The sequence below is a fragment of the Petromyzon marinus genome, chromosome 49 (genome assembly GCF_048934315.1).
Source record: "Petromyzon marinus isolate PM22_M1 ecotype Great Lakes invasive population chromosome 49, UKy_Petmar_22M1.pri1.0, whole genome shotgun sequence".
NCBI classification, from domain to species: domain Eukaryota; kingdom Metazoa; phylum Chordata; class Hyperoartia; order Petromyzontiformes; family Petromyzontidae; genus Petromyzon; species Petromyzon marinus.
The window spans coordinates 7,474,045-7,487,374 of NC_133715.1; the positions used below are offsets into that span (position 1 = coordinate 7,474,045).

General features: G+C 52.6%; 1 protein-coding gene across 3 annotated transcripts in view; it reads left to right on the plus strand.

The window, feature by feature from the left end:
* Positions 1-9,191, plus strand: part of CNKSR2 (connector enhancer of kinase suppressor of Ras 2) — a 194,839-nt gene extending 185,648 nt beyond the window's left edge. For all 3 annotated transcript variants that reach the window (XM_032972647.2, XM_032972648.2, XM_032972649.2), the window contains 4 exons: positions 79-164; positions 3,164-3,899; positions 4,563-4,783; positions 5,244-9,191. In XM_032972647.2, coding sequence (XP_032828538.2) covers positions 79-164; positions 3,164-3,899; positions 4,563-4,783; positions 5,244-5,378 — 1,178 coding nt within the window. In that variant the 3' untranslated portion in view covers positions 5,379-9,191. The remainder of the gene's footprint in view (positions 1-78; positions 165-3,163; positions 3,900-4,562; positions 4,784-5,243) is intronic.
* Positions 9,192-13,330: the final 4,139 nt, after the last annotated feature.

Genomic DNA, 13,330 nt, shown 5'->3' on the forward strand with positions numbered 1-13,330 from the left:
CTCGGTTTGCAGCCTGTGCGTGCCACGGAATCTGAACCTGCCTCCCTGCTGTAACCCCCCCCCCCCTCCCGCACGCAGATTACTGGAGCGAGAGTGATGGGGAGGAGGGAGAGGTGAGGGAGAGCCCCCCGCCCCCGTACGACACCTTTCCTCGGCCGCCTTCCGTGAGTTCCGCACGTCTCACCGCAACGATCCCTCCGCCCCCCCCCCACCCCCCACTAACCCTCTCCGTTATCCCTGTCACCCCGTGTCAACAGCTCAATTCTATCCCAGCGACTGCCAATTCCTTCCACGCTCACAGCTGAGCGCAACACAATTAAGAGCGGGACAGCTCTATAACACTTCCCAACGAAGATTGAAAGAGTTGCCGCGTCGGCTCTGTCCATCTGTAAAGGGGGGGGGGGGAAGAGTTTGTGTAGAGCATGTATGTAGAACTTCTTCTGCACCATATGCAGCCAACATTGATAATCTGAGGTGCGGGTTTGGGGGAGGAAGACAGGAGTGGGGGGCCGTGGGGGTAAGGAGGGGGCGGGACACTAACACTCGTGAAGACGAAGCGATTTGACGTGGAACGTCCGCGTGAAGTTGCGTTGCAATTTGGGACTCACCCCTTTTTGTAAAACAAAAAACCCGGCCACGGTCATCGTCCAAAACCACGGTCACGGTCATCGTCAAAAACCACGGTCACGGTCATCGTCCAAAACCACGGTCACGGGGTCATCGTTCAAAACCACGGTCACGGGGTCATCGTCCAAAACCACGGCCACGGTCATCGTCCAAAACCACGGTCACAGTCATCGAAAAGAGGAGGGGGGGGGGGTTGCACCAAACTCTGCAGACGCGAACCAACGCTAAAGGTTCACGATTGGGGGGGGGGGGGCGGTTCACCGTGCCGTTCCGAATGGGAACATTTTGATTTATCCCAATGCACCCTCCCCCCCCACCGGTGCTCGCTCGCTTAGGTTGCAATATTCAAAGGAAAATGAACTAGCAAAAATAAATTGCTGAGCCTTGTAGGAAAAAAAAAAGTCGGGAGTTGCCAGATGAGTGAGAGAAAACCACGGAGGCGAAGCCATGTGGTGCGATGTTTACAGGGAGCTGCTTGATGAATATGTAAGGGAGAGAGCGAGCGAGCTGTATTGGTTTGCTTACGCATTCAATTCATGTACAGCGAGGGAAAACAAAGTATTTGATCCCCTGCTGATTTTGTACGTTTGCCCACTGACAAAGAAATGATCAGTCTATAATTTTAATGGTAGGTTTATTTGAACAGTGAGAGACAGAATAGCAACAAAAAAATCCGGAAAAATGCATGTCAACAATGTTATAAATTGATTTGCATTTTAATGAGGGAAATAAGTATTTGATTCCTCTGCAAAACATGACTTAGTACTTGGTGGCAAAACCCTTGTTGGCAATCAGAGATCAGACGTTTCTTGTAGTTGGCCACCAGGTTTGCACACATCTCAGGAGGGATTTTGTCCCATTCGTCTTTGCAGATCTTCTCCAAGTCATTAAGGATTCGAGGCTGACGTTTGGCAACTCGAGCCTTCAACTCCCTCCACAGCTTTTCTATGGGATTAAGGTCTGGAGACTGGCTAGGCCACTCCAGGACCTCAATGTGCTTCTTCTTGAGCCACTCCTTTGTTGCCTTGGCCGTGTGTTTTGGGTCATTGTCATGCTGGAATACCCATCCACGACCCATTTTAAATGCCCTGGCTGAGGGAAGGAGGTTCTCACCCAAGATTTGGCGGTACATAGCCCCGTCCATTGTCCCTTTGATGTGGTGAAGTTGTGCTGTCCCCTTATCAGAAAAACACCCCCAAAGCATAATGTTTCCACCTCCATGTTTGACAGTGGGGATGGTGTTCTTGGGGTTATAGACAGCATTCCTCCTCCTCCAAACACGGCGAGTTGAGTTGATGCCAAAGAGCTCCATTTTGGTCTCATCTGACCACAACACTTTCACCCAGTTGTCCTCTGAATCATTCAGATGTTTATTGGCAAACTTCAGACGGGCATGTATATGTACTTTCTTGAGCAGGGGAACCTTGCGGGCGCTGCAGGATTTCAGTCCTTCACAGCGTAGTGTGTTACCAATTGTTTTCTTGGTGAAAAATGGTCCCAGCTGCCTTGAGATCATTGACAAGATCCTCCCGTGTAGTTCTGGGCTGATTCCTCACCGTTCATGATCATTGCAACTCCACGAGGTGAGATCTTGCATGGAGCCCCAGGCCGAGGGAGATTGACAGTTCTTTTGTGTTTCTTCCATTTGCAAATAATCACACCAACTGTTGTCACCTTCTCACCAAGCTGCTTGGCAATGGCCTTGTAGCCCATTCCAGCCTTGTGTAGGTCTACAATCTTGTCCCTGACATCCTTGGAGAGCTCTTTGGTCTTGGCCATGGTGGAGAGTTTGGAATCTGATTGATTGATTGCTTCTGTGGACAGGTGTCTTTTATACAGGTAACAATCTCAGCTCGTTAACTGTATAAAAGACACCTGGGAGCCAGACATTTTTCTGATTGAGAGGGGGTCAAATACTTATTTCCCTCATTAAAATGCAAATCAATTCATAAAATTTTTGACATGCGTTTTTCTGGATTTTGTTGTTGTTATTCTGCCTCTCACTGTTCAAATAAACCTACCATTAAAATTATAGACTGATCATTTCTTTGTCAGTGGGCAAACGTACACAATCAGCGGGGATCAAATACTTTTTTCCCTCACTGTACAGACGGGCAGACGGATAGCTGCAGAGATGCAAGCGTTGCTTAGACTGATAATTGAATATTTTTTTGGATGCGGCTTGATTTTTTGGGTTTAGGACACGTCACGATCCGACCAAATGTTGTGTCGTTAAGACCCTCCGCCACCGCCCGACATAGCCCAACTAATTTAATTGTCATGTGGTGCTCGGGCTTTAAAACAAACGTTTCCGCTCACCTCACCGGTGAGTTGAGGAACAAATTCTCAGCGGTTAGATATATATATGCGCGACGTTTCGCTTGAGACTGCGCCACGCAGTGTCCGGTCAAGAAAACAGGTAGTCAGAACAAGTTCGTCGCCTGTCCTGGCTGCTGGAGCAGGCATCGTGACGTCACCAGGTCACGACAGTGACCTGTTGACGTCACCGACGAAGTGAACCCTCGCGTCCCCACAGAACAACTCGTCGTCCGGCTCCTACACGGAGGCGAAACACGGGCGCCAGTCCTCGCTCGACACGGTCAGCTCCCGCGGCTTCGCCGAGCGCCAGTCGTGGCAGGACATGATCGGGTCACCCGGCGGGCTCAACGCTCCTGCCGCCACCACCACCGCCGGCACCGCCGCCATCTCCTCCTCCGCCTACGCCGGCGTGCGCAACCACTCGTCCTCGCCGGCGCGAGGATCGGCTTACGGCGGCGCCGGAAACCCAGCCACGCCGGCGGCTGGCGGGCAGGCGTATGGCGGCGGCGGTGGCGGCGGCAACAACCGCGCGCGAGCCGCGTCGCCCAACGCGTACGGCGCCACCGGCGCCTTCCCGCCGCCGCCGCCATCGCCGCCGCCCAACCGTGCCCAGCCGTACTGCCGGGCCGGCGCCACCTCCAGCTGGCGCCGCACGCCCAACGCGGTGGCGGCGTCGGCGGTGTCCGCCGGGCCCCGTCTCTTGTCGGTGGCACCCAACGATGACTACGACGTGGTGGCAGAGGACATCGCCAGGGTGGACGACGGAGGACGAGGAGGTGGAGGAGCAGCAGGGGACGAGGACGGAGATGCTGCTACGGAGAGGCCGGCCATATACGTGCCGAGGAACTACGCGGTGGCGAGCGGCAAGCCCGTGCAGGCAGGGCGCTTCCTCATCCGCGTGCCACAGGGAGGGGGGCGGCCCCAGGCGGCGGACCAGGACGCCCGCGTGCAGGGTAACGCTCGCGACGCTGCCACTGTCCGCCCAGCGTCGTCGTCGGTATTCCAGTCCCTCTGGTCGATAAGCAGGCAGCGAACATTTTTCGTCGCCGCCGATATCTGCGGATTTTGTTTATTCGCTGGAAAACACCGATTAAGTTAATGCTGCACAACTGTGCTATGAACGCCTCCACTAACCGCTGACCTCTGACCCCTCGCTGCGCTGTGCCACCGGTTGGGTGGTGACGTCTTACAATGATGCGCCGATAAAAAGTTGATTCCTGTGCCCTCGAAGTGTCAAATGCACGGTGCCGGATGAGGCATTGGTGCTCGTCTTCTGTTTACAGCCCTAAGGCAGTGATGTAATTTCCACGTTCCAATGGCTGGGGCGAATCCATCCATTAGACAATCGCCGTTTCATTCTCCACAGAGGTAACTCATTTTTACCAACCCCGGATGAATTACGAGCCAAAATCACCTTGGGCCCATGGAAACAGCTGCCACTTGGGGTGCCCCTTTCCAACGTGTTGAGTGATGCGTGGCCTGTAAAGCACTCTGACGTTTGTAAAAGGGTGGCTCTATCAAAAAACAAAACGCATTATTATTACTACTACCACCATGGGCCCGCGCTCTCCGTATCACGTGTGACCCCCCCCCCCCTCGTGGTGACGCTGCCGCAGGGTGGACGCTGGGAGTGGGCGATCACGGCGCGGTATACGGGGACTACGGTGGTGGCGGTGGTGGCGGCGACAACTTCCCGTCGTCGGACGCCTTCTCACCTCCGCTGTCCCCCATCGAGCGGTCGTCGCCTGGCCTAACAGCAGCCACGCACCGGCCGCACCAGCAGCACCACCACCACCAGCCGGCCAACCACACCCCTCCGCACGGCCACGTGCACAAGGTGCGGTGTGTGACCGGGACTCACTCGTCGTTCTTTATGGAGGGGAAGGCCGGCTGAGGGCGCTCGTTAGGTCAGAGAATGGAGCTGGCATGGCCGCTGCGATCTTTGGTTTGCTATCTCGGCCGCCTAACCTTGGCTTGAATTAATATTCCACCTGTTGGAGAATTGAAACGATAAATTGTTTTGGTTGACGACCACGCCACAAGCGCGTATGACGAGCAGGGCGTGCCGGAGCGCGTGTGCGGATTTAAAGACGTCACAGCTGAGGGATCTCAGAAGTAGTTCCTTGTTAGCGCCTTCCACAGGCCGGTGCCGAACACGGTGATGGACGGGTTATGTCAGATTTTCAGACGGATATTCTTTGTGTCGTGGCATGATACGGATTAGGGAAGACGGGGAGGAGGAGGAGGGAGGAGGGGGTGAAATAAAACCAACCATTTTGTTGTCAATGTGTCTCCAGGGCCAGATGATGACGACAGTCGCGTGCGAGCAGTCACCCCCGGCGACGCCCTGTGACGTCATCTGCAATCAGGACCCCCCGCGGGCGCCCAAGGCGTCCAATCACCTGCCTGCGTTCGTCGAGACACACGTCTGAGGCCAAAATAAAGAAATGAAACGACGACGACGGTGAACGCTTCGACGGCCGGAGAACGGGACTAAAAACTCATCCGCGAACGGCGGCTTCGGCCGCAAAGGACAACGGCGGACAACCGGCAAGACGGACAACTGCAGGGACCCACGGCGCCGGGAGATTGGAATGTTGTTGGCACAACAGCCAAGCGATGCGAAAAATCGTTATTTTTTTTTTGTTCCTCCTGCCCAACGATTTCTTTTTTTTGGATTGCGCTAACGATTTGGAATCGAGCGGAACGCTGCGACTCTGTCGCCCGTGATGAGAAGGGTCCCGGAACAGCGGTGGATAGGAATATACCTTGTGGTGGTGATGGGGAGGGGGGGGATGATACAGGGATGTACCATGTATTGTGCATTTGCAGGGGTAGGGAGAAAATCGGCTACCACACCAAGGAGACATTTGTTGGGAGTTTGCCAGCAAAGGAGGCGGTGGTGGACGAGCGATGCCATCAAGCAGGTGGGGCCCATTGTGCTTCACGAAAAGATGCAATAAAGTGTGTGCGTGTGAGAGACAGAAGCTGTCCAAACCAGAGTGGGGTGGGGGGGAGAAGCCAGAGCCAGTAAGGGGGATGTAGGGCAGCTCAGGTGCCGGCAGCCAACGTCCACCCTGGCTGCCCAGCGCTGCGACGTCGGAGGGCAGCACAAGTGCGGCGTGCCGCCATGCACACCCTCCGTTTCCGCCGAGTCTAAGGTGCAATAAGCGAGAGCTCGGCACCAATCACGCGCACGGGGGTGTTGGGGAGGTGCACACCCATCGGGACGTTTCTCAAAAGCCGATCGCTCCGGCGACGCCAAAACGATGCCAAAATATCGTCCTCTGCGTCGGTGTCGCGAGCGCTTCGGCACGTGCGTGCGTTACGTGCGTCAAGACGGCACGCGTCGGAATCGACGTCGTGTCGAGCAAACGATATGCAAGGGCGGAGGCGCAGACACTGCGGGGTGAGGCTAACAAACGAAGCGGGGAAAAATAACGAGAGACAACTCGAGTGGGATTGTGCCGTGTGCGCGCGGGGTTGTGTGCCGCGTGTTCGCTCAACGGCGGCGTGCAGTGCGCTGCTTCTTCAGCGTCCCAAGCGAGTGGATTTCACCGAAATGTTGGACCGCTACGGGCGGCGCGTGTCGCAACTACGGAAAGCGCGCCGGAGAGACGTATGGCACAACAGCGAAAAAAATTATCTACGCAGTTGTAGCGCCGACGAGACGTTTTTAACATATGTAGACGATGTTGCATCGGTTTAGAAAAATTCGGAGCGCTTGCACCATTGTGCGTCTCTGCAGATGAGATGGTGGCAAATGCTCCGAATCAGATTGTGGGAATTGTCGCTGAATGAAATTTTAATTTGCCACCTGGAGATCCGCATGACGCTCGCGTTTCGAGCAAACGAAAGTTTTGTTTTCATGTTTACTTTTTTTGAACTCATTATTAACCATTAAAATAATAATATCCCCTTTTTATAAACGGTTGTCCCAAAATGAAAATTAAACAGTTCCAAGTGTGTGTTGTGCCAGGCAGGATTCGCTTGCCAGGATCCGCGTCGGTCAGCATAATTTAGCAGGACACATTCATTCATTATCCAGCTTGTGTTTTTTTTTACTTTACCCACCCGGACACCCAGAAGAAGCACCCGGGACGTGCAAGCGGAACGTCGGACACCATAGCGAATAAAGCCGCCGGCGACCGAGGTGTTTATTACCACTCCGCACGGCACAACCGCGCCAAACCTAGAGAAATATTTAACACAAATGTCGCTACACCCCGCGACCGCCTTTCCATTGTTGCACCGTCGGCACCCGTCATTTCTGTTTGAGGGCGACGTCGCCGAGACGTCGTTACGGATGGCGGTGGCAGGGGACACGAAAGCCGCGTTACAGCCAAGGCAGGGGATGATACTCAGCGGGTGTGGAGTTACAATTAAAACTAGAACACGCAGGCTGTTATTTATTCTTTGTGTTCGCTGCATGCACTGCTGCTGGTGTTTGTACAGAAATAATAATGGCTGTGTACATAACGAGGGCTGCCTTAAGTTACCGCATTTTTATTACAACAACAAAAAATGTAACGTTTATTTCTTCGGTGCGGATCGTTCGTTATATATATACACAATACAAACTCAAGTGCTCTCTTCCCGAGGGCAATCACTTGGGCGAGATGTAAAAAAAACCGCAGACCAAAATGCAGTCCCGGCGCTTTAGAGGGAAGAAGTAAAAAATAAAAACTTTGAACTACCGCATATATTTTTTAAAAAAAGACGGCTGCTAACGTAACGGGAGCCTCGATGTATGTCTCTGTTTGTTTTCTCGACGTCTCCGTCTGCAACGTGCGAGAGCTCGGCGTGGCGGGGGAACAGCACGCTCAATTGTTGCATTCATGGATCGCCCCACGGCGCCTCTGTTGTTGTTGTTGTTCGTCGATTTCACGGTGGGGGTAAAAATTGTGAGCGAATGCCACTCCCACCACCTTCCTCGAGATGACGTCCGGCCAGTCTGAAAGAGTAGTCAAAGTTACTGCATGGGGCAGAGGGTCTCCATCTCGCCCCCTCTCTCTCGAGCCACCTTCTAGCCGAGTTAAGAGGGCTCTTCCTCCAGCAGCAGAGCGGGCGAGCAATTGGCGGGGCTGCTCGTATGGTTAGGGGGTAGGGGTCGAGCGCCTGGTTTTGATCGGATTGGGTACGTACGGTTTCGAGGTAGTGGTAGGGTTCCGGTGAAATTGTTTGGTGGAGGAGTGATGAGCTGGGGTTTGGTTGGTTAGTTCGGTGAAGTTCAGAGGTTTGGTTTAAGGTCTGGTTAAGGTGGTTGCGAATAGAATTAGGTGTGGCTAGGGGACGGTGGTGGAGTTGGGGTTATGGTTGGCTAGGATCAGTGTTGGGGTCTGGGTTGATCAGTGCGGTAGGGGATATGATGTTGGGTCTGGTTGGCTCAATTCTAGATTTGAAGCTTTCGTGACTGCAAGGATCCATATCCATACTCTTTGGTTTTATTCGGTAAAGTCACGTAGGTGACTTATTTTATTTTTTTACCTACGTGACTTTACCGAATAGAACCAAAGAGTCTGGTTGGCTCGTAACTTCGCCATCCCAAATGCGTCCCTTCTCACCCCCTTTTGGCACCATTCGCTTCACGGCCCTGCGCACCCAAAAACAGGTAACGCGGACAACCCCCCCCCCGTCCCCCGCCTTGGCGATTTGATTTGCCCCGCATTTTGCGCGGCCTGCGAACGCCGCCCGAAAATAAATAAAAAAATCGGGCAAGAATGAACAATCGCCAAAACTAAGTGCGCGCGACATTAAACGGAACCCGGGGGGAGTCGTCGCGGAGCTGTGCTGCGACACGGAATCCTGCAAAAACAAAACCGGCACACGCGTGTTGGACTCCTCGGGGTGAGCCCCACACACACACACACGTGTGTGCGCGCGTGTGTGCGTGCGCGCGTGCGTGCGGTCAATTCCGCTGTTCGGTCGTACCGAGGTCTCCCGCTGTAAAACGGACAAATTGTGTTTATTTTTTTATACTGTAATACAAAAGGAGACAACTTGGGACGAGACTTTGTGGCTTCGTCTCGCATCAGTCGGGAGGGCTCGAGTGCCTCCGAGCTGACCCCCCCCCCACACTCCCCCCCCACCACCCCCACACTCCCCCCCACCAACCCCCCACTTGTCAATAAATTACAAAACACGTCTGCTTGGAACTTCGGAGCTGCGCCCGTCTGGTTTCATCGCCGAGGTTGTAACGACGACGGCCGCTGGCGATGCTCTTTACCAATAAAAAGCCTCGCCGAGTCCTCGCAAGACTTCCTTTTTTTGGGGGATGTTGTGGGAGGGCCCCGTGTCGGGCACGTGGCGGAGGGAAGCCGGAGCAGGACCACCGGAGCAGGACCACCGGGCACACGAACGTCGGTAACGGTCAAAAGGCTCCGCACAGACGATCCATTCCAATCATCCATTTGGTCTCCTGCCAACCGACTGCGTCGCCTCGCATTGCGAGTTGACTCCACCGTGCATGCCTTCTAAGTCGACCCACTGCTGGATGAGAGCCTCCCCCCCCCCCACCCCCGCGCGCCTATGCGGGTCACGAGAACCAATTTTGATATTTCACCACGCTGGTCAGTGTGGGTTGCCGGTAAAGACGGGGCGGCATAGGCACGGAAGCATAGAAATACAGCACAACAATGGATGGTCGCTGCACGGCCCTCTACGGCTCATCTCGTGGCTACGCGACCCCTATGGCAACGTGTTTGTGGATGGTGGTCACTCGTGCAAGCACTGTTCAGGGTTCAATCCTGCTTAGCTTCCTACATACGACAATATTGTAAAAGAGGGGATATTGATCATGTAAAGCACTGCTCCCCCTCCCATCAATCTCGTGTTGCCATTACCGACGCCCCAAGTCACCTATCCCGGGTCTCCGAGTTCCCACCTTGTACAAAATCAACTTGATCAAAGTAACTACGATCCCTTGAACTTCTCTCATTCATTCCACTTCCACCCGTGTTCAGGACTCGGCTCCACCAAACCGATGGTGTCGTCTCATCCACACGGTTCAACCACCGCACTGCGGATCACAACGCCACACTCACCCACCCACCCCGCAGTTCACAAAGGCGTATCTCTGCTGCTTCCCTCAAGCTGCCTCACTGCGGAATTCCTTGCTCCCATCATCCTGTCCCCCCCCCTCCCCTAACCTCTTCTAACAATAACCTTTCCCAAATTCAAGAAGCACGCAGACTCTTATCTAAAGCACAACATTGACGGTGCGGATCGTTGCTGGATGGTCGACGTTCCAGACCCGTGTGCTCAGCAACTGCGATGAACAGAACATGTCTCCCAAAAAAAATCGCTGCCTTCGCAAACGACGGACTGAAGGTGGCGAGGGGATGGGGGCGGGGGAGATGGGTCGCGCAATCATCGCCTTGTTCCGGATTGTTGTCCCAGGACGCCTCGGCGAGGTCGGAGCCAGCCATCCCCCCCTCCCCCCCCCCTTTGCATTCGTTGAGCAGATAACCCGAGGAGGAGGAGGAGCGAGGCGGGAGTGGTGAGATGGAGGGTGGTGGCCGCGCTCTGCACGGTAAAATCGGCGGCGGCAGTGGTACAATGATCCCCTCCACGTCCAATGAGTTGCGCGCCGAGCACCCGACACGTTTGCAAGGCTCTCACCGGCGAATTTCACTTTTTCTATTTTTTTTAAGATTTGCGAAAACTCCCCAACAACTCGTTGGGTGCCGCGAGATTTGAGTCCAACGTCAAATATTTTTTTTTTTAAAGTGGTCGAACAAAAGTGTAGTACACACACACACGAGCAGGTACGGTCACGCTTTCTCTTTTTGGTTAATCGAAATAAATTGTTTCCGCCCGCGGCGTAGCGGCTCGCGCCTGCCCACCCGGCACCTGGGAGGAACATTATTGGTGTATCACACGGACATTTGTTATGGCCATGGGATGGCAGTACAGCAGTAAGGTTGCAATCACCCGAGCTGTCGGAACTTTTGAGTGTCAATCGCTCGTTCTGTGCGATGGATATTTTTTTATCCCCCGGGCGAATCGGTTTCCTCTCTCGCGCGTGAACGCTCACTCCTTCGAGCTGAATTGACCTTTGGAGGTGGGCAGGGGTGGCTCAGAGGATCCTGGGTTGGAGCCCTGGGGTCTGGGTGTCTCTCGCATAATGGCCCTGTCAGGAGACACCAAGCGGGCACACCACTGACGTCCCCGGTTTCGAATCCAGGTTTAAAATCGCTTGGGATCAACAACCGGGTTGTCAAGCGTAGTTGAGAGGTTTGATGGGACTTCTGATCTTCAGGTGGCTGCCCACGAGAACCGTCGTTAAATTTGGTTCGACGGTCGCCCTTGCTGCTACCTTTGGCAGTGGGTGAGAACACGATGCCCATTCTCCTATTGGGGGAACAAGGATTTGGACCCCTTCCTGATTTCGCGCGATGCCTCGAAGCGCAGAGTGAGATCTTTGAAGAAAGCAAAATGGGAATAAAACATGAATTGGGCTAACATCCGATGATAATGATACGTAACAAAAAAGACATTAATAAAAGTGCCTCTCCACAAGGTATAATAATAATACAAGGGCACCGTAAAATCGCAAGTAAAATAAATCGTTGGCCAAGGGAGGGAGGACAAACGGAGGACTATCGAAGCCAAGCGAGCGAACCCAAAGCGAGTGGACAAACACAATAATCCGATGAGCCATACATATCACTTTCACAGATGTCCAGTTATAGCGAGGGAAAAAAAGTATTTGATCCCCTGCTGATTTTGTATGTTTGCCCACTGACAAAGAAATGGTCAGTCTATAATTTTAATGGTAGGTTTATTTGAACAGTGAGAGACAGAATGATAACAAAAAAATCCAGAAAAACGCATGTCAAAAATTTTATAAATTGATTTGCATTTTAATGAGGGAAATAAGTAATTGACCCCCTCTCAATCAGAAAGATTTCTGGCTTCCAGGTGTCTTTTATACAGGTAACGAGCTGAGATTAGAAGCACTCTTAAAGGGAGTGCTCCTAATCTCAGCTTGTTACCTGTATAAAAGACACCTGTCCACAGAAGCAATCAATCAATCAGATTCCAAACTCTCCACCATGGCCAAGACCAAAGAGCTCTCCAAGGATGTCAGGGACAAGATTGTAGACCTACACAAGGCTGGAATGGGCTACAAGACCATTGCCAAGCAGCTTGGTGAGAAGGTGACAACAGTTGGTGCGATTATTCGCAAATGGAAGAAAAACAAAAGAACCGTCAATCTCCCTCGGCCTGGGGCTCCATGCAAGATCTCACCTCGTGGAGTTGCAATGATCATGAGAACGGTGAGGAATCAGCCCAGAACTACACGGGAGGATCTTGTCAATGATCTCAAGGCAGCTGGGACCATAGTCACCAAGAAAACAATTGGTAACACTATGCCGTGAAGGACTGAAAACCTGCAGCGCCCGCATGGTCCCCCTGCTCAAGAAAGCACATATTCATAATAAGCCTACCTGTTAAAGCACATATACATGCCCGTTTGAAGTTTGCCAATGAACATCTGAATGATTCAGAGGACAACTGGGTGAAAGTGTTGTGGTCAGATGAGATCAAAATGGAGCTCTTTGGCATCATCTCAACTCGCCGTGTGTGGAGGAGGAGGAATACTGCCTATGACCCCAAGAACACCATCCCCACCGTCAAACATGGAGGTGGAAACATTATGCTTTGGGGGTGTTTTTCTGCTAAGGGGACAGGACAACTTCACCGCATCAAAGGGACGATGGACGGGGCCATGTACCGTCAAATCTTGGGTGAGAACCTCCTTCCCTCAGCCAGGGCATTGAAAATGGGTCGTGGATGGGTATTCCAGCATGACAATGACCCAAAACACACGGCCAAGGCAACAAAGGAGTGGCTCAAGAAGAAGCAGATTAAGGTCCTGGAGTGGCCTAGCCAGTCTCCAGACCTTCATCCCATAGAAAATCTGTGGAGGGAGCTGAAGGTTCGAGTTGCAAAACGTCAGCCTCGAAACCTTAATAACTTGGAGAAGATCTGCAAAGAGGAGTGGGACAAAATCCCTCCTGAGATGTGTGCAAACCTGGTGGCCAACTACAAGAAACGTCTGACCTCTGTGATTACCAACAAGGGGTTTGCCACCAAGTACTAAGTCATGTTTTGCAGAGGGTCAAATACTTATTTCCCTCATTAAAATGCAAATCAATTCATAACATTTTTTACATGCGTTTTTCTGGATTTTGTTGTTGTCATTCTGTCTCTCACTGTTCAAATAAACCTACCATTAAGATTATAGACATATCATTTCTTTGTCAGTGGGCAAACGTACAAAATCAGCAGGGGATCAAATACTTTTTTCCCCCTCACTGTACAAAAACAGAACGATAGGAGTGCAAAGTATAGGAAAAAGGTAAGCAAAATACTAAAA